The sequence below is a fragment of the Agelaius tricolor genome, unplaced genomic scaffold (genome assembly GCF_023055355.1).
Source record: "Agelaius tricolor isolate 1412-34295 unplaced genomic scaffold, bAgeTri1.0.p SCAF_88, whole genome shotgun sequence".
NCBI lineage: Eukaryota > Metazoa > Chordata > Aves > Passeriformes > Icteridae > Agelaius > Agelaius tricolor.
The window spans coordinates 663,482-681,331 of record NW_027269348.1 but is presented as its reverse complement, the minus strand read 5'-3'; the positions used below and the strand labels follow the sequence as shown (position 1 = coordinate 681,331).

General features: G+C 51.3%; 1 protein-coding gene across 5 annotated transcripts in view; it reads right to left on the bottom strand.

The window, feature by feature from the left end:
* The window catches only part of SMARCA4 (SWI/SNF related BAF chromatin remodeling complex subunit ATPase 4), a 61,096-nt gene that overhangs the window by 24,206 nt on the left and 19,040 nt on the right, over positions 1 to 17,850 (bottom strand). For 4 of the 5 annotated variants that reach the window (XM_071418588.1, XM_071418589.1, XM_071418592.1 and 1 more), the window contains exons 8-23: positions 16,626 to 16,752; positions 15,638 to 15,811; positions 13,931 to 14,104; positions 12,597 to 12,764; positions 11,571 to 11,621; positions 11,357 to 11,487; positions 10,332 to 10,389; positions 10,076 to 10,194; positions 9,184 to 9,334; positions 7,338 to 7,501; positions 7,152 to 7,218; positions 6,278 to 6,388; positions 5,250 to 5,492; positions 3,348 to 3,461; positions 2,070 to 2,177; positions 472 to 558 (exon numbers count right to left, since the gene is read on the bottom strand). In XM_071418588.1, coding sequence (XP_071274689.1) covers positions 472 to 558; positions 2,070 to 2,177; positions 3,348 to 3,461; positions 5,250 to 5,492; positions 6,278 to 6,388; positions 7,152 to 7,218; positions 7,338 to 7,501; positions 9,184 to 9,334; positions 10,076 to 10,194; positions 10,332 to 10,389; positions 11,357 to 11,487; positions 11,571 to 11,621; positions 12,597 to 12,764; positions 13,931 to 14,104; positions 15,638 to 15,811; positions 16,626 to 16,752 — 2,047 coding nt within the window. The remainder of the gene's footprint in view (positions 1 to 471; positions 559 to 2,069; positions 2,178 to 3,347; positions 3,462 to 5,249; positions 5,493 to 6,277; positions 6,389 to 7,151; positions 7,219 to 7,337; positions 7,502 to 9,183; positions 9,335 to 10,075; positions 10,195 to 10,331; positions 10,390 to 11,356; positions 11,488 to 11,570; positions 11,622 to 12,596; positions 12,765 to 13,930; positions 14,105 to 15,637; positions 15,812 to 16,625; positions 16,753 to 17,850) is intronic. The other variant, XM_071418590.1, reaches the window with a different exon arrangement.

Here is a 17,850-nt window from a genome sequence, read left to right as displayed (position 1 = left end):
TAACCCTGGTTTTGATTTATTCCACTTTTGCTGGGTTTAACCCTGTTGGGTTTAACCCTGTTGGGTTTATCCCTGTTTGGGTTTAACCCTGGTTTTGGTTTATCCCAGTTTTGTTGGGTTTATCCCTGTTGGGTTTATCCCATTTTTGTTTCATCCCTGGCTCTCCTGGGTTTATCCCAGTTGGGTTTATCCCAATTGGGTTTATCCCAGTTGGGTTTATCCCATTTTTTGGTCCATCCTTGGCTCTCCTGGGTTTATCCCAGTTGGGTTTATCCCAGTTGGGTTTATCCCAGTTGGGTTTATCCCATTTTTTTTGGTCCATCCTGGGTTTATCCCAGTTGGGTTTATCCCATTTTTTTTGGTCCATCCCTGGCTCTCCTGGGTTTATCCCATTTTTTGGTCCATCCCTGGCTCTCCTGGGTTTAACCCTTTGGGGTTTTTGCCATTTTGGGTTTCCGGCCCCGGCCCCACCTCGATGTGCTGGAACATGTAGGGGTGGTTGCAGATCTTGCGCAGCTGCATGATCGTGTTCATCAAGGTCTTGGTGCCTCCTTTGCCCTGAGGGAACCATCCAGGAGGTGAAAAATTCATTAATTCATCCCCCAAATTAATGCCGGGGTTAAAAAAATTCAAATTAATTAATGTCGGGGTTAAAAAAAAACAAATTAATGTTGGAATTAAAAAACTCAAATTAATGGTGGAGTTAAAAAATTCAAATTAAAAGTGGGGTTAAAAAACCCAAATAAATGGTGGGGTTAAAAACCTCAAATTAATTAATGGTGGGGTTAAAAACCTCAAATTAATTAATGCCAGGTTTAAAAACCCCAAATTAATGTTGGAGTCAAAAAATTCAAATTAATGGTGGAGTTAAAAAATTCAAATTAATGGTGGGGTTAAAAAACTCAAATTAAAAGTGGGGTTAGAAAACTCAAATTAATTAATCCTGGGGTTAAAAAAACCCAAATTAATGTTGGAATTAAAAAACTCAAATTAATGGTGGAGTTAAAAAACTCAAATTAATGACAGGGTTAAAAACCACAAATTAATGGTAGGGTTAAAAAACTCAAATTAATTAATGCTGGGGTTAAAAAAAGCAAATTAATCTTGGAATTAAAAAACTCAAATTAATGGTGGAGTTAAAAAATTCAAATTAATTAATGCCTGGGTTAAAAAAACCCAAATTAATTAATGCTGGGGTTAAGAAAACCAAATTAATGTTGGAATTAAAAAACTCAAATTAATGATGGGGTTAAAAAACTAAAATTAATGGTGGGGTTAAAAAACCCAAATAAATGGTGGGGTTAAAAAAATCAAATTAATGATAGGGTTAAAAACCTCAAATTAATTAATGCTGGGTGAAAAAACCCAATTAATGCTGGGTTCCATCCATTCACCAGTCCGGAATTCCCAGGAATGTTTGGGATCAGGGACTGGGAGCTGATGGTCCCACGGTCCCGGAAAGGGACTCGGACATATTAAAATAAATAAAGAAATTAAGAAATAAATTGATTTAAATAATTTCACCCAAGCCAACCCAACCATTGGTTCAACCTAACCCAACCCAACCATTGGTTCAACCTAACCCAACCCAACCATTGGTTCAACCCAACCCAACCCAACCATTGGTTCAACCCAACCAAACCCAACCCAACCCAACCCAACCATTGGTTCAACCCAACCAAACCCAACCCAACCCAACCCAACCATTGGTTCAACCCAACCAAACCCAACCCAACCCAACCCAACCATTGGTTCAACCCAACCCAACCCAACCATTGGTTCAACCCAACCAAACCCAACCCAACCCAACCCAACCATTGGTTCAACCAAACCCAACCCAACCATTGGTTCAACCCAACCCAACCATTGGTTCAACCCAACCCAACCCAACCCAACCATTGGTCCAACCCAACCATTGGCTCAACCCAACCCAACCATTGGTTCAACCCAACCCAACCCAACCCAACCCAACCCAACCATTGGTTCAACCCAACCCAACCATTGGTTCAACCCAACCCCAGAGTGGAGCCCAAGCCACGCCCAGCATTCCCAAATTGCCAAATCCAGACCTTCTTGTCCTTCTCGGAGCCGTCGGTGAGGAGGACGCCCTTGGCCTGCATGTGCCGGTAGAGGACGCGCTGCAGCGCCGACATGTCGCACTTGATGACGTACTCCACCTGCCAGGAGACAGCCATTGGTTCAACCCAACCCAATGGGATCCAACCCAAGGACCTGCTCAACTCAACACAACCCAACCATTGGTTCAACCCAACCCAACCATTGGTTCAAACCAATGGGATCCAACCCAAGCACCTGCTCAACCCAACCCAACCATTGGTTCAACCCAACCCAATGGGATCCAACCCAAGCACCTGCACAACTCAACCCAACCCAACCCAAGCACCTGCCCAACCCAACCATTGGTTCAACCCAACCCTCTTCAACCCAACCATTGGCTCATCCCTACCCAAGCACCTGCTCAACCCAACCCAACCCAACCCTCTTCAACCCAACCATTGGTTCAACCCAACCATTGCAAGCACCTGCTCAACCCAATGGGATCCAACCCAAGCACCTGCTCAACCCAACTCCACCCAACCATTGGTTCAACCCAACCCAACCATTGGTTCAACCCAACCATTGGTTCAACCCAACCATTGGTTCAACCCAACCCAAGCACCTGCTCAACCCAACCCAACCCTCCTCAACCCAACCATCTGCTCAACCCAACCCAACTCAACGGGACCATCACTGTGAGTACCATGGCCAGCAATGGATCCAAGCCAAGCACCTGATCAACCCAACCCAACCATCTGCTCACCCAACCCAACAAATGTGCTCAACCCAACCATTGGTTCAACCCAACCCAACTCAACCCAACCCAACCATTGGTTCAACCCAACCCAATCATTGGTTCAACCCAACCCAACCATTGGTTCAACCCAACCCAAGCACCTGCTCAATACGACCCAACCCTCTTCAACCCAACCGTTGGTTCAACCCAATCCAACTCAACCCAACCCATCTGCTCAACCCAACCCAATCATCTGCTCACCCAACCCAACTCAACCCAACCATCTGCTCAACCCAACCCAAGCACCTGCTCAACCCAACCATTGGTCCAACCCAACCCAAAAAACCTTCTCAACCCAACCCAACCCAAAAAACCTTCTCAACCCAATCATCTACCCAATCAAACCATCTGCTCAACCCAACCCAACCCAACCCCACCCAACCACCTGCTCAACCCAACCCATTGATGACTCTGGAGTGGGTGAAGCTCCACGTGCATCTCCCAGGATGGACCCCCCCAGAGGTCTCCAGGGACGGGGACCCTCCAGTGTCACCTTTTCTGGGAGCTGAGCCTCCACCTCCTTCTTGAGGCGCCGCAGCAGGAAAGGCCGGAGCACCTTGTGGAGACGGCGGATGATGAGGATTGTCTCCTCCTCGTTCAGGTCCACCTGGAATTGTCACCAGGAGCAGGGATTGTCACCAGAAGTGGAAGTGGATGGACCCTCCCCACATCCCAAAATACTCCAAGAACCTCCTGAGCCCCAGTTCCTGGTGGGACGCCAGCTCCCAGAGCTCCAGAGCTCCAGAGCCACTTCCAGCTTCTCCAGATCCGTTAAAGGCACTGATCCAACTTCTCCAGATCCATTAAAGGCACTGATCCAACTTCTCCAGATCCATTCCAGACACTGATCCACCTCCCAGAGCTCCAGAACCATCCCAAACTTCTCCAGATCCATCAAAGACACCGATCCACAGCTCCAGAGCCATTTCCAACTTCTCCAGATCCATTCCAGACACTGATCCACCTCCCAGAGCTCCAGGAACCCTTCCAACTTCTCCAGATCCATCAAAGACACTGATCCAGCTTCTCCAGATCCATCCCAGACACTGATCCACAGCTCCAGGGACACTTCCAACATCTCCAGGTCCATCAAAGACACTGCTCCACCTCCCAGAGCTCCAGAACCACTTCCAGCTTCTCCAGATCCATCCAAAGACACTGATCCAGCTTCTCCAGGTCCATTCCAGACACAGACCCACAGCTCCAGGGACACTTCCAACATCTCCAGGTCCATTCCAGACACTGCTCCACCTCCCAGAGCTCCAGAACCATCCCCAACATCTCCAGATCCATCAAAGACACCGATCCACCTCCAGATCTCCAGGAACCCTCCCAAGCCCCTCCAGATCCATCAAAGACACTGATCCACCTCCCAAAGGTCCAGAACCATCCCAAACATCTCCAGCTCCATCAAAGACACTGATCCAACTTCTCCAGGTCCATTCCAGACACTGATCCACCTCCCAAAGCTCCAGAACCATCCCAAACTTCTCCAGATCCATCAAAGACACCGATCCACAGCTCCAGAGCCATTTCCAACTTCTCCAGATCCTTTCCAGACACTGCTCCACCTCCCAGAGCTCCAGGAACCCTTCCAACATCTCCAGGTCCATCAAAGACACTGATCCAACTTCTCCAGGTCCATCAAAGACACTGATCCAACATGTCCAGATCCATCAAAGACATGGATCCACCTCTCCCACAGTTCCAGAGCCATTTCCAACTTCTCCAGATCCACCTCCCAGAGCTCCACCACCATCCCAAACTTCTCCAGATCCATTCCAGACACTGATCCACAGCTCCAGGGACACTTCCAACATCTCCAGGTCCATCAAAGACACTGATCCACCTCCCAGAGCTCCAGAACCACTTCCAGCTTCTCCAGATCCATTCCAGACACTGCTCCACCTCCCAAAGCTCCAGAACCATCCCAAACTTCTCCAGATCCATCAAAGACATTGATCCACCTCCCAGAGCTCCAGGAACCCTTCCAGCTTCTCCAGGTCCATCAAAGACACTGATCCAACTTCTCCAGGTCCATCAAAGACACTGATCCAACATCTCCAGGTCCATTCCAGACACTGCTCCACCTCCCAGAGCTCCACAACCATCCCAAACCTCCCCAGATCCATCAAAGACACTGATCCAACTTCTCCAGATCCATCAAAGACACCGATCCAACATGTCCAGATCCACCAAAGACACCAATCCACAGCTCCAGAACCATCCCCAACCTCCCCAGATCCACCAAAGACACCAATCCACCTCCAGATCTCCAGGAACCCTCCCAAGCCCCTCCAGATCCAGCACCGCCAACCTCAAACCCACCTCCAGCACCTCCAGCACCTCCAGCACCATCTCCCTGTCCCCCCCACCCCTTTGTTTTTTCCAGCACCTTCTCCCCGGTCATGGCGAAGGGCGCGTTGAACCACTGCTCGAAGGTGCTGCAGCTCTTGAAGATGGTGGGCAGGAGGAAGTTGAGGAGGGCCCAGAGCTCCGGGAGTTTGTTCTGGAGCGGGGTCCCGGTGAGGAGGAGCCGGCGCGGGGCCACGTAGTGGGTGTTGAGGACCTGGGTGAGCTTGCAGTGGTGGTTCTTCATGCGGTGGCCTTCGTCCACGATCATGTACTTCCAACGGATCTGGAAGAAGAATTTTAGCAGAATTTTGGAAGAATTTTCGAAGAATTTTGGCAGAATTTTCAAAGAATTTTGGCAGAATTTTAGAAGAAATTTAGAAGAATTTTTGAAGAATTTTCAAAAAATTTTGGCAGAACTTTAGAAGAATTTTTGAAAAATTTTGGCAGCATTTTAGAAGAATTTTGGAAGAATTTTTGAAAAATTTTGGCAGAATTTTAGAAGAACTTTGGCAGAATTTTAGAAGAATTTTGGCAAAATTTTAGCCGAATTTTAGAAGAATTTTGGCAGAATTTTAGAAGAATTTTGGAAGAATTTTAGAAGAAATTTGGAAGAATTTTGGCAGAATTTTTGAAGAATTTTGGAAAAATTTTAGCAGAATTTTAGCTGAGTTTTAGAAGAATTTTGGCAGAAATTTAGAAGAAATTTAGAAGAATTTTCTCAGGACCTTCTGGAACTCAACCCAACTCAACCCAACCTTCTGGAACTCATGGAGGTGACTAAGACAAAGTTGATAAAATAAGCAAAAAACTCAAAAAATAAGCAAAAAACTCAAAAAATAAGGAATAAACTCAAAAAAAAAAAAAGAAATAAAAAGCTGAAACCCCAAATTTAGACCTCAATTATTCTCCTACTTCCTTCCACCTCTATTCCATTTTTATCTTCTACGCTCTGGAGAACTTTCTGCCAATCATAAATATCAGAATTTACCAAAAATTTCATCTTTCCTGAAAACTTCAGCATGGGAAAAAAAAAAAATTGGGAAAACTTCTGGATGAAGAAGGGCTGACCTTGGCCAGGATGTGCTTGTCCTTGATGATGTACTCGTAGGTGGTGAGGAGAACGTTGAATTTCCCGCTCCGCAGCTGAGGGACGAAGGCGCGGCGCGCGGCCGGGGAGCCCTGAGGGGACAATTCCGAGCGGGAAAGGTCAAAATTCCCGGGAAAATGGGAAAATTCCGTTTTGGGAAAAATAGTCAAAAAGGTCGGGAGGGTTTGGGGTCTGCTGCGGGTGAGGAAGGAGGAAAATGGGATTTTTGGGGGGTTTTTTTGGGTATTTTTGGGGTTTTTTGTGGGGTTTTTGGGGGTGTTTTTGTGGATATTTTGGGGTGTTTTTGATATTTTTTGAGTGTTTTTTTGGCTATTTTTGGGTTTTTTTGTGGGGTTTTTGGGGTTTTTTTGGGGTTTATTGCAGATATTTTTGGGGTTTTTTTTGGCTATTTTTGGTTTTTTTGTGGGGTTTTTGGGGTTTTTTTTGTGGATCTTTCTGGGGGTTTTTTTGATATTTTTTGGGGGTTTTTTGGCTATTTTTAGGTTTTTTTGTGGATCTTTTTGGGGGTTTTTTTGATATTTTTTGGGGGTTTTTTTGGCTATTTTTGGTTTTTTGGGGGTTTTTTTGGGGTTTTTTTTTTATATTTTTGGGGGGTTTTTTTGGCTATTTTTGGGGGAACCCAAGGAATTGGAATCCAAGGAATTGGAATCCAAGGAAATGGAACCCAAGGAAATGGAACCCAAGGAAATGGAACCCAAGGAAATGGAATCCAAGGAATTGGAACCCAAGGAAATGGAACCCAAGGAAATGGAATCCAAGGAAATGGAACCCAAGGAAACGGAATCCAAGGAATTGGAACCCAAGGAATTGGAACCCAAGGAATTTGGTCCTCACCTTGTAGGAGACCTTGACCACGGACGGAGCCCACTTGTCGAACTCGTAGGCCCAGTTGGACAAAGTCCTGTGGGGAAACAGAGATGGAAAAAAAGGTGGGAATTTTGGGAATTTTGGGGAATTTTGGGGGATTTTCGTTGTCCACATGGAACAAGGGTGGGAATCTTGGGTTCTCCAGGCACTGACGAGAGCGGGACGATGATGAGGAAGGGGCCGTTGATCCTCTTGTGCTCCATCAGGTACGTGATGAGGGCGATGGTCTGGATGGTCTTGCCCAGGCCCATCTCGTCGGCCAAGATCCCGTTGAGGTTGTTGTTGTAGAGGGACACCAACCACTCCAGGCCTTTGATCTGCGGGGATGGAGATCCAGATCCCACCTCAGATCTTCAACCGGCTCCAGATCCCACCTCAGATCTCCATCCATCTCCAGATCCCACCTCAGATCTCCATCCCTCTCCAGATCCCACCTCAGATCCTCATCCATCTCCTCAATCCCATCATCCCACCTCAGATCTCCATCCATCTCCAGATCCCACCTCAGATCTCCATCCCTCTCCAGATCCCACCTCAGATCTCCATCCAGCTCCTCAATCCCATTGTCCCACCTCAGATCTCCATCCAGCTCCAGATCCCACCTCAGATCTCCATCCCTCTCCAGATCCCACCTCAGATCTCCATCCAGCTCCTCAATCCCATTGTCCCACCTCAGATCTCCATCCAGCTCCAGATCCCACCTCAGATCTCCATCCAGCTCCTCAATCCCATTGTCCCACCTCAGATCTCCATCCAGCTCCAGATCCCACCTCAGATCTCCATCCATCTCCAGATCCCACCTCAGATCTCCATCCCTCTCCAGATCCCACCTCAGATCTCCATCCAGCTCCTCAATCCCATTGTCCCACCTCAGATCTCCATCCAGCTACAGATCCCACCTCAGATCTTCATCCATCTCCAGATCCCACCTCAGATCTCCATCCAGCTCCTCAATCCCACCTCAGATCTCCATCCAGCTCCTCAATCCCACCTCAGATCTCCATCCATCTCCAGATCCCACCTCTGATCTTCATCCCACACTACATCCATCTCCAGATCCACGTCAGATCTCCATCCAGCTCCTCAATCCCATTGTCCCACCTCAGATCTTCATCCATCTCCAGATCCCACCTCAGATCTTCATCCATCTCCAGATCCCACCTCAGATCCTCATCCATCTCCTCAATCCCACCTCAAATCTCCATCCATCTCCAGATCCCACCTCAGGTCCCCACCCAGCTCCAGATCCCACCTCAGATCCCATTGTCCCACCTCAGATCTCCATCCATCTCCTCAATCCCATTGTCCCACCTCAGATCTTCATCCCATATTGCATCCAGCTCCAGATCCACCTCAGATCCTCATCCAGCTCCTCAATCCCATTGTCCCACCTCAGATCTTCATCCCTCTCCAGATCCCACCTCAGATCTTCATCCCACACTACATCCATCTCCAGATCCACCTCAAATCTCCATCCATCTCCAGATCCCACCTCAGATCTCCATCCAGCTCCTCAATCCCACCTCAGATCTCCATCCATCTCCTCAATCCCACCTCAGATCCTCATCCAGCTCCTCAATCCCATTGTCCCACCTCAAATCTCCATCCCTCTCCAGATCCCACCTCAGATCTCCATCCAGCTCCAGATCCCACCTCAGATCTTCATCCCATATTGCATCCATCTCCAGATCCCACCTCAGATCCCCACCCAGCTCCAGATCCCACCTCAGATCTCCACCCGTCTCCAGATCCCACCTCAGATCCTCATCCATCTCCTCAATCCCACCTCAGATCTTCATCCAGCTCCTCAATCCCATTGTCCCACCTCAGATCTCCATCCCTCTCCAGACCCCACCTCAGATCTCCATCCCTCTCCAGATCCCACCTCAGATCTCCATCCCTCTCCAGATCCCACCTCAGATCTCCATCCCTCTCCAGATCCCACCTGAGATCTCCATGCCTCTCCAGATCCCACCCTTTTCCCCCCACATCTCCACACCTGGTACTGCTTGAGGACGCCGTTGACCATCAGGGCCGACTGCTTGTCCACGCGCTCGGTGACGGCGTGGGCCACGGCGTAGTAGGACTGGAGACCCCGCGCCAGCGCCTGGGACACGCCGTACTCGTCGTCCACGTCCTGCTTGGCGTTCCTGCCCGGAAAAACGGGGTGAAAAACCGGGAGAAAGGGACAGGGGCCGCCCGGGAATGGGGGAAAATGGGGGAACTTGGGATAGAATGGGGAAAAACTGGGATAAAATGGGGGAAAATGGGAAAAAATGGGGGAAAATGGGGGAAAAATGGGATAAAGGGTCAAGGACCACCTGGGAATGGGGGAAAATGGGAAAAAATGGGGAAAACTGGGATAAAATGGGGAAAATTGGGGGAAAATTGGGATAAAATGGGGAAAATTGGGATAAAATGGGATAAAAGAGGGGAAAAGCTGGGATAAGGGTTATGGACCAGGGGGAAAATGGGAAAAATTGGGGAAAATTGGGATAAAATGGGGATAAAATGGGATAAAGGGTCATGGACCACCAGGGAATGGAAGGAGAAGAAAAGGAAGAGGAAGAAGAGAAAGAAGAGGAAGAAAAGGAAGAAGAAGGAGAAGGAGGAGGAGGAGAAGGAGGAGAAGGAGGAGAAGGAGGAGAGGAAGAAGAGAAAGAAGAGGAAGAAGAGGAAGAAGAAGAGGAAGAAGAAGAGGAAGAAGAAGAGGAAGAGCGGGTGAGGGAGAGGAAGAAGAGGAAGAAGAGGGGAAGAAGAGGAAGAAGAGGAAGAAAAGGAAGAGGAAGGAGAGGAAGAGAAGAAGAAAAGGAAGGAGGGAGGAAGAAGAGGAAGGAGAGGAAGAAGAAGAAGAGGAAGGAGAGGAAGAGGAAGGAGGGAGGAAGGCTCACTCGATGATGTGTCGGGCGTCCACCTCAGAGACGTCGTCGCTGTCGGGGTCCGGAATTTTCTTCTTCTCCTCCACGGGCAGCGCGGGCTGGGCCGGCTGGGGCTGCTCCTCCTCTTCCTCCTGGGGGACAAAAAAAATGAAATTTCGGTTCAAAAAGGGAAAAAAAAAAGATTCCAAAATTTACTGGGGAAACGCTGAGGTTATGGGGGTGGAGTTTATTAAAATATCATTTTATTTTCCAGTTCTGCCTTCCTCACCTCCTCCTCCTCCTCGGAGCCGCTCTCCTCGCTGTCGGAGCGCGGAGCCACCTCGTACCTGGGGGGGGAAAAAAATGGGAATTTTCCAAAACATGGAATTGGCTCTGGAATTCCCAGTGCTCCCAGTGCTCCCAGTTTACCCTGGGTTCATCTCCAGCCAGGCCTCCCAGTGCCCCCAGGGACCATTCCCAGTATTCCCAGTCCCCCCAGGGTCCATTCCCAGTATTCCCAGTCCCGCCAGGGTCCATTCCCACCATTCCCAGTGCTCCCAGTCCCCCCAGGGTCCATTCCCAGTATTCCCAGTGCCCCCAGGGTCCATTCCCAGTGCTCCCAGTGCTCCCAGGGTCCATTCCCAGTGCTCCCAGTCCCACCAGGGTCCATTCCCAGTATTCCCAGTGCTCCCAGTGCTCCCAGTATTCCCAGTTTACCCCGGGTTCATCTCCAGCCAGGCCTCCCAGTCCCACCAGGGTCCATTCCCAGTGCTCCCAGTGTTCCCAGTGCTCCCAGTATTCCCAGTATTCCCAGTTTACCCCGGGTTCATCTCCAGCCAGGCCTCCCAGTCCCGCCAGGGTCCATTCCCACCATTCCCAGTGCTCCCAGTCCCCCCAGGGTCCATTCCCAGTATTCCCAGTCACCCCAGGGTCCATTCCCAGTATTCCCAGTGCTCCCAGTGCTCCCAGTTTACCCCGGGTTCATCTCCAGCCAGGCCTCCCAGCCCCACCAGGGACCATTCCCAGTATTCCCAGCACCCCCAGGGACCATTCCCACCATTCCCAGTATTCCCAGTATTCCCAGTTTACCCTGGGTTCATCTCCAGCCAGGCCTCCCAGTGCCCCCAGAGTCCATTCCCAGTGCTCCCAGTGCTCCCAGTTTACCCCGGGTTCATCTCCAGCCAGGCCTCCCAGTCCCCCCAGGGTCCATTCCCAGTGCCCCCAGGGTCCATTCCCAGTGCCCCCAGGGTCCATTCCCAGTGCCCCCAGGGTCCATTCCCAGTGCTCCCAGTATTCCCAGTGCTCCCAGTTTACCCCGGGTTCATCTCCAGCCAGGCCTCCAGCTGCCCGGCCTTGGGCGCGTCGGTTCCCGTCAGGATCTTGCCGCTCTCCACGTGGATCACCTTCACTGGGAGGTCGCTCATCTGGCTGGTCTCATCCAGGGGCTGAGGAGAGGGATTGGGAATTGTCCAAAATTCCCTAAAAAAGCCCCAAAATTCCCCCAGGATTGGGAGGGTCCCGGACTCACCTCCCCATCGGGGCCGATGGCTGGAGCCTGACCCTCGGCGTTCTCGGCCTTCTGTGGGGACAACGGGAGGAGGAGGAGGAGGAGGGAGGAGAGGAAGAAAAGGAAGAGGGAGGAGAAGAAAGAAGGAGGAAAAGAAGGAGATGAAGAGTGGGAAGGAAGAAAATGAGAGGAGATGAGGAAGAAGAGGAAGAAGATGGAGGAGAAGGAAAAGAAGAAGGAGATGAAGGAGAAGAAGAAGGAGAAGGAGGAGGAGGAGGAAGAGGAGGAGGAGGAGAAGGAGGAGGAGGAGGAAAAGGAGGAGGAGGAGAAGGAAGAGGAGGAGGAGGAGAAGGAGAAGGAGGAGGAAGAGGAGGAGGAGGAGAAGGAGGAGGAGAAGGAGAAGAAGGAGATGAAGAAGAAGGAGAAGGAGGAGGAAGAGGAGGAGGAGGAGGAAGAGGAGAAGGAGGAGAAGGAGAAGGAGAAGGAGAAGGAGAAGGAGAAGGAGAAGGAGAAGGAGAAGGAGAAGGAGAAGGAGAAGAGGAGGAGGAGAAGGAGAAGAAGGAGATGAAGAAGAAGGAGAAGGAGGAGGAAGAGGAGGAGAAGGAGGAAGAGGAGGAGGAGGAGGAGATGAAGGAGATGAAGGAGAAGAAGGAGAAGGAGAAGAAGGAGGAGGAGGAGGAGGAGTAGGAAGGAGAGGAAAATGAAGAGGAAGAAGAAGGACAGGAAGGAGAAGAAAAAATGGAAGGACGTGAAGGGCAGGAAGGAGAGAAGTAGAGGAGAAAAGGAAGAGGAAGAAAAGGAAGAGGAAGAAGGAAAAAGGGAAGGAGAGGAGGAGGAGGAGGAGGAGGAAGGAGAAGAAAAGGAAGAGGAAGAAGAAGGAAAAAAGGATGGGAAGGAGAGGAAAAAATGGAAGGAGACAAAGAGAAGAAAGGAAGGAAAGAGAGAAACGAAGACGAGGAGGAGGAGGAAGGAGATGAAGTCAGCCTGGGCAGCCCAGCCCCGGCACTGCCTCCAAACACCCTCCTGGCCTTCCTCCCCTGGTCCCACCTTCTTCTTCTTCTTCTTCTTCTTCTCCTTGGCCACCTGGGCCGCCTTGTGCTGCCGCACCAGCTCGGTCAGGTTGGCCACGTACTCGTCGGTCTGCTGCAGCAGGTAGGCCAGGCGCTTGTCCTTCTTCTGGTCGATCAGCTTGCGGTAGCCTTCCTCATCCTCGGCCTGCTCGGGGGGGAAAGGGGTCAGGGACCGTCCTCATCCTCATCCTCATCCTCATCATCATCGTCATCATCATCATTATCCTCATCTTCATCATCCATCATCATCATCATCATCAGCCTCATCCCCATCCCCTTCCTCATCCTCGGCCTGCTCGGGGGGGAAAGGGGTCAGGGACCATCCTCATCCTCATCCTCCTCATCCTCATCATCATCATCATCATTATCCTCATCTCCATCCCCTTCCTCATCCTCGGCCTGCTCGGGGGGGGAAAGGGGTCAGGGACCATCCTCATCCTCATCATCAGCCTCATCATCATCATCATCATCATCATTATCCTCATCCCCATCCCCTTCCTCATCCTCGGCCTGTTTGGGGGCAGAAAGGGGTCAGGGACCGTCCTCATCCTCATCCTCATCCTCATCATCATCGTCATCATCATCATCATTATCCCCATCCTCATCCCCATCCCCTTCCTCATCCTCGGCCTGCTCGGGGGGGAAAGGGGTCAGGGACCGTCCTCATCCTCATCATCAGCCTCATCATCATCGTCATCATTATCCTCAGCCTCATCCCCATCCTCATCCCCATCCCCTTCCTCATCCTCGGCCTGCTCGGGGGGGAAAGGGGTCAGGGACCGTCCTCATCCTCATCATCAGCCTCATCATCATCATCATCATCATCCTCATCATCATCATCATCATCATCATCATCATCATTATCCTCATCCCCATCCCCTTCCTCATCCTCGGCCTGCTCGGGGGGGGAAAGGGGTCAGGGACCATCCTCATCCTCATCATCATCATCATCATTATTATCCTCATCCCCATCCCCTTCCTCATCCTCGGCCTGTTCGGGGGCAGAAAGAGGTCAGGGACCGTCCTCATCCTCATCATCATCATCATCGTCCTCATTCTTGTCCTCATCCCCGTCCTCATCCCCTTCCTCATCCCCATCCCCTTCCTCATCCTCGCGGGGAGAGAGAGATCAGGAACCCTCCTCATCCTCATCCTCAGAACAGCTCAGGAACCCATGGGAACCCTCCTCATCCTCATCCTCATCCTCCACCACGCCCCCATTGGCCACCACTGCTGGACCTCCACCCACCCCCGCCCCGCTCCCGTCCGTCCGTCCCCCCCGACCGCGTCCGTCCGTCCCGGTGCCCCCACCATGAGCCTCCTCATCCTCTCCTTCTCGATGCGCTCATTCTCCTTCTTCTGCTCGCGCTCGGTGTTGGCGTGGTAGGTGGCCACGGCCTTGGTGAGCTTCTGGATCTTTCCGCTGACGCTCCGGTGGTACTCCTTGAAGTCCTTGGCGTGCTGCAGGATGCTGTTGAGGTACTCCTGCGGGCGGGGAGGAGGAGGAGGAGGGCGCGCGGAGGTCAGCGCGGTGGGGACGGCGGGAGAAGGCGGAGAGGGGGACACGGGAGGGTTGGGAGGAGGAGAGGGATGGGGATTGGAGAAGGTTCTGATGGTCAGGAGAGGGTTCTGATGGTCAGGAGAGGATTCTGATGGTCAGGAGAGGATTCTGATGGTCAGGAGAGGATTCTGATGGTCAGGAGAGGATTCTGATGGTCAGGAGAGGGTTCTGATGGTCAGGAGAATCCTAATGGTCAGGAGAGGGTTCTGATGGTCAGGAGAGGGTCCTGATGGTCAGCAGAAGGTTCTGATGGTCAGGAGAAAGTTCTGATGGTCAGGAGAGGGTCCTAATGGTCAGGAGAAGGTCCTGATGGTCAGGAGAAGGTTCTGATGGTCAATAGAGGGTTCTGATGGTCAGGAGAGGGTCCTGATGGTCAGGAGAGGGTTCTGATGGTCAGGAGAAGGTTCTGATGGTCAGGAGAGGGTTCTGATGGTCAGGAGAATCCTAATGGTCAGGAGAGGGTTCTGATGGTCAGGAGAGGGTTCTGATGGTCAGGAGAGGATTCTGATGGGCAGGAGAAGGTTCTGATGGTCAGCAGAAGGTCCCAATAGACATTGCATGGTCCCAGTGGTCAGTAGAAGGTCCCAACGGTCAGTACAAGGTCCAGTAGAGGGTTCTGATGGTCAGGAGAGGGTTCTGATGGTCAGGAGAGGGTTCTGATGGTCAGGAGAAGGTTCTGATGGTCAGGAGAAGGTTCTGATGGTCAGGAGAGGGTTCTGATGGTCAGGAGAAGGTTCTGATGGTCAGCAGAAGGTCCTAATGGTCAGTAGTGGGTCCTAATAGTAGAGGGTCCCAGAAGCCATTGTATGGTCCCAATGGTCAGTAGAAGGTCCCAGTGGTCAGCAGAGGGTCTCAATGGTCAGTAGAAGGTCCCAGTGACCATCAGAGGGTCCAATGACCATCAGAAGGTCCCACCAGCCATTGTATGGTCCCAATGGTCAGTAGAAGGTCCCAATGGTCAGCAGAGAGTCCCAATGGTCAGCAGAGGGTCCCAATGGTCAGGAGAGGGTCTCAATGGTCAGCAGAGGGTCTCAGTGGTCAGTAGAAGGTCCCAGTGGTCAGCAGAGGGTCCCAATGACCATCAGAGGGTCCCAATGGTCAGGAGAGGGTCCCAATGGTCAGCAGAGAGTCCCAATGACCATCAGAGGGTCCCAATGACCATCAGAGGGTCCCAATGGTCAGGAGAGGGTCCCAATGGTCAGCAGAGGGTCCCAATGACCATCAGAAGGTCCCAATGACCATCAGAGGGTCCCAGCAGCCCTCAAGTCATCCCAAGGCCCACTGAGTGCTCCCAGCAGCCACCACCAAACCTTGGACCACCACCCACCACCAACCACCACCAACCACCACCACCAGCACCACCCGGAGCCACCCGCCCCCGAACCCCCAGCCCAGGTGAGATTCCCTGGAACCCCGGGGAACGCCCCTGGAATTCCCTGGCCCAGGAAAGCCCCGACCTGGTGCTTCTGCCGGCGCTTCCTCTCCTGCTCGATCTTCTGCTGCTTCTCCAGCTTCTCGGTGATCCGGGCCTCGCGCAGCGACTGCCGCTTGCTGCGCTTGTAGGCCTTGGCGTTGAGCGCCGTCTCCAGCGCCGTGTCGCGCCGCATGCACACCACCACCTCCTGGCGCAGCTGGAACCCCAAAAAAACCCAGCCCTGAGGTCGTTTTGGGAACTACCAAAAGGTTCCTGGTCCCAAATTTTGGTGGTGTCCTCAGTGCTCCTGACCCCAAAAAAAACCCAGCCCTGAGGTCGTTTCGGGAGCTACCAAAAGGTTCCTGGTCCCAAACCTTGGTGGTGTCCCCGGTGCTCCTGGGACACCACCAAAAAAAACAACAAAAAAACCCCAAAAAAAACCCAGCCCTGAGGTCGTTTCGGGAGACACCACAACGTTCCTGGTCCCAAATTTTGGTTTTTTTTGGAGCCACCACCACAACCTTGCTGCTCCCAAATCTGGGTTTTTTGGGAGCCACCACAACGTTCCTGCTCCCAAACCTTGGTGGTGTCCCCGGTGCTCCTGGGATACCACCAAGAAAAACAACAAAAAAACCCCAAAAAACCCCAGCCCTGAGGTCGTTTTGGGAGCCACCCCAAGGTTCCTGCTCCCAAATCCTGGATTTTTTGGGATCCACCACCACAACGTTCCTGCTCCCAAATCCTGGGGTTTTTTTGGGAGCCACCCCCACTCCCAAATCCTGGTTTTTTTTGGGAGCCACCCCAAGGTTCCTGCTCCCAAATCCTGGATTTTTTGGGAGCCACCACCACTCTCAAATCCTGGGGTTTTTTTGGGAGCCACCACCACTCCCAAATCCTGTTTTTTTTGGGGAGCCACCCCAAGGTTCCTGCTCCCAAACCCTGTTTTTTTTGGGAGCCACCACCACTCCCAAATCCTGGGTTTTTTTGGGAGCCACCACCCCAAGGTTCCAGGTCCCAAACCCAGCCCTCACCTGGCGCTGGAAGTTGAGCAGCCTCAGAGCCTTGAGCTCGATGGTGGCTTTGGTCCTCAGGTCTCCGGCCAAGGAGCCGGGGAGGTTCTCCAGCTCCTGGATGCGGTGGGCGATGCGGGCTTGGAGCCTGCAGAGGAGGAGGAGGAGGATGAGGAAGGATTTTGGGATGAGTTCAGCTCATTCCCGACCCAATTCCCATTGGGAAGAGGGTGGGAGGAGGGTGGGGGCGTCGGGAAGTCGCTCCCAGAATTTTGGGATGAGTTGGGATGGGAAGGAGAAGAAAAAAGGAGAAGGAGATGAAGGGTGGGAAGGAGGAAAGGGGAGGAGGAGGAGGAGGAAGGAGAGGAAAAGGAAGAGGAAGAAGGAAAAGAGGATGGGAAGGGGAAGAAAAAAGAGGAGAGGAGGAAGGAGAAGAAAAGGAAAAGGAAGAGGAAGAGGAAGAGAAAGAGAGAAATGGAGAAGAGGAGGTGGTGGAAGACTCCAGAAGGTCTCAGGAAGAAGAGAAGAAACAGAGAAATGGAGAAGGTCTAAGGGTCCAGAAGGTCTCATGAAGAAGGGAAAAAAGAGAGAAATGAAGAAGAGAAGGAGGTAGAAGATTCCAGAAGGTCTCAGGAAGAAGAGAATCAAGAAGGAGAGAAATGAAGAAGAGGACATGGAAGGTCTCATGAAGAAGGGAAGAAAGAGAGAAATGAAGAAGAGGAGGAGGTAGAAGACTCCAGAAGGTCTCAGGAAGAAGAGAGAATCAAGAAGGAGAGAAATGAAGAAGGAGGTAGAAGATTCCAGAAGGTCTCAGGAAGAAGGGAAATGAGGAATGAGGCAGAAGATTCCAGAAGGTCTCATGAAGAAGAGAATCAAGAAGGAGAGCAATGGAGAAGGAGGTAGAAGATTCCAGAAGGTCTCAGGAAGAAGGAGAGCAATGAGGAAGGATGTAGAACATTCCAGAAGGTCTCAGGAAGAAGGAGAACAATGGAGAAGGATGTAGAAGATTCCAGAAGGTCTCATGAAGAAGAGAATAAAGAAGGAGAGAATTGGAGAAGACGAGGAGGTAGAAGATTCCAGAAGGTCTCATGAAGAAGGGAAATGAGGAATGAGGCAGAAGATTCCAGGTCTCATGAAGAAGAGAATCAAGAAGGAGAGCAATGGAGAAAAGGAGAAGGCAGAAGATTCCAGAAGGTCTCATGAAGAAGGAGAGCAATGAGGAAGGATGTAGAAGATTCCAGAAGGT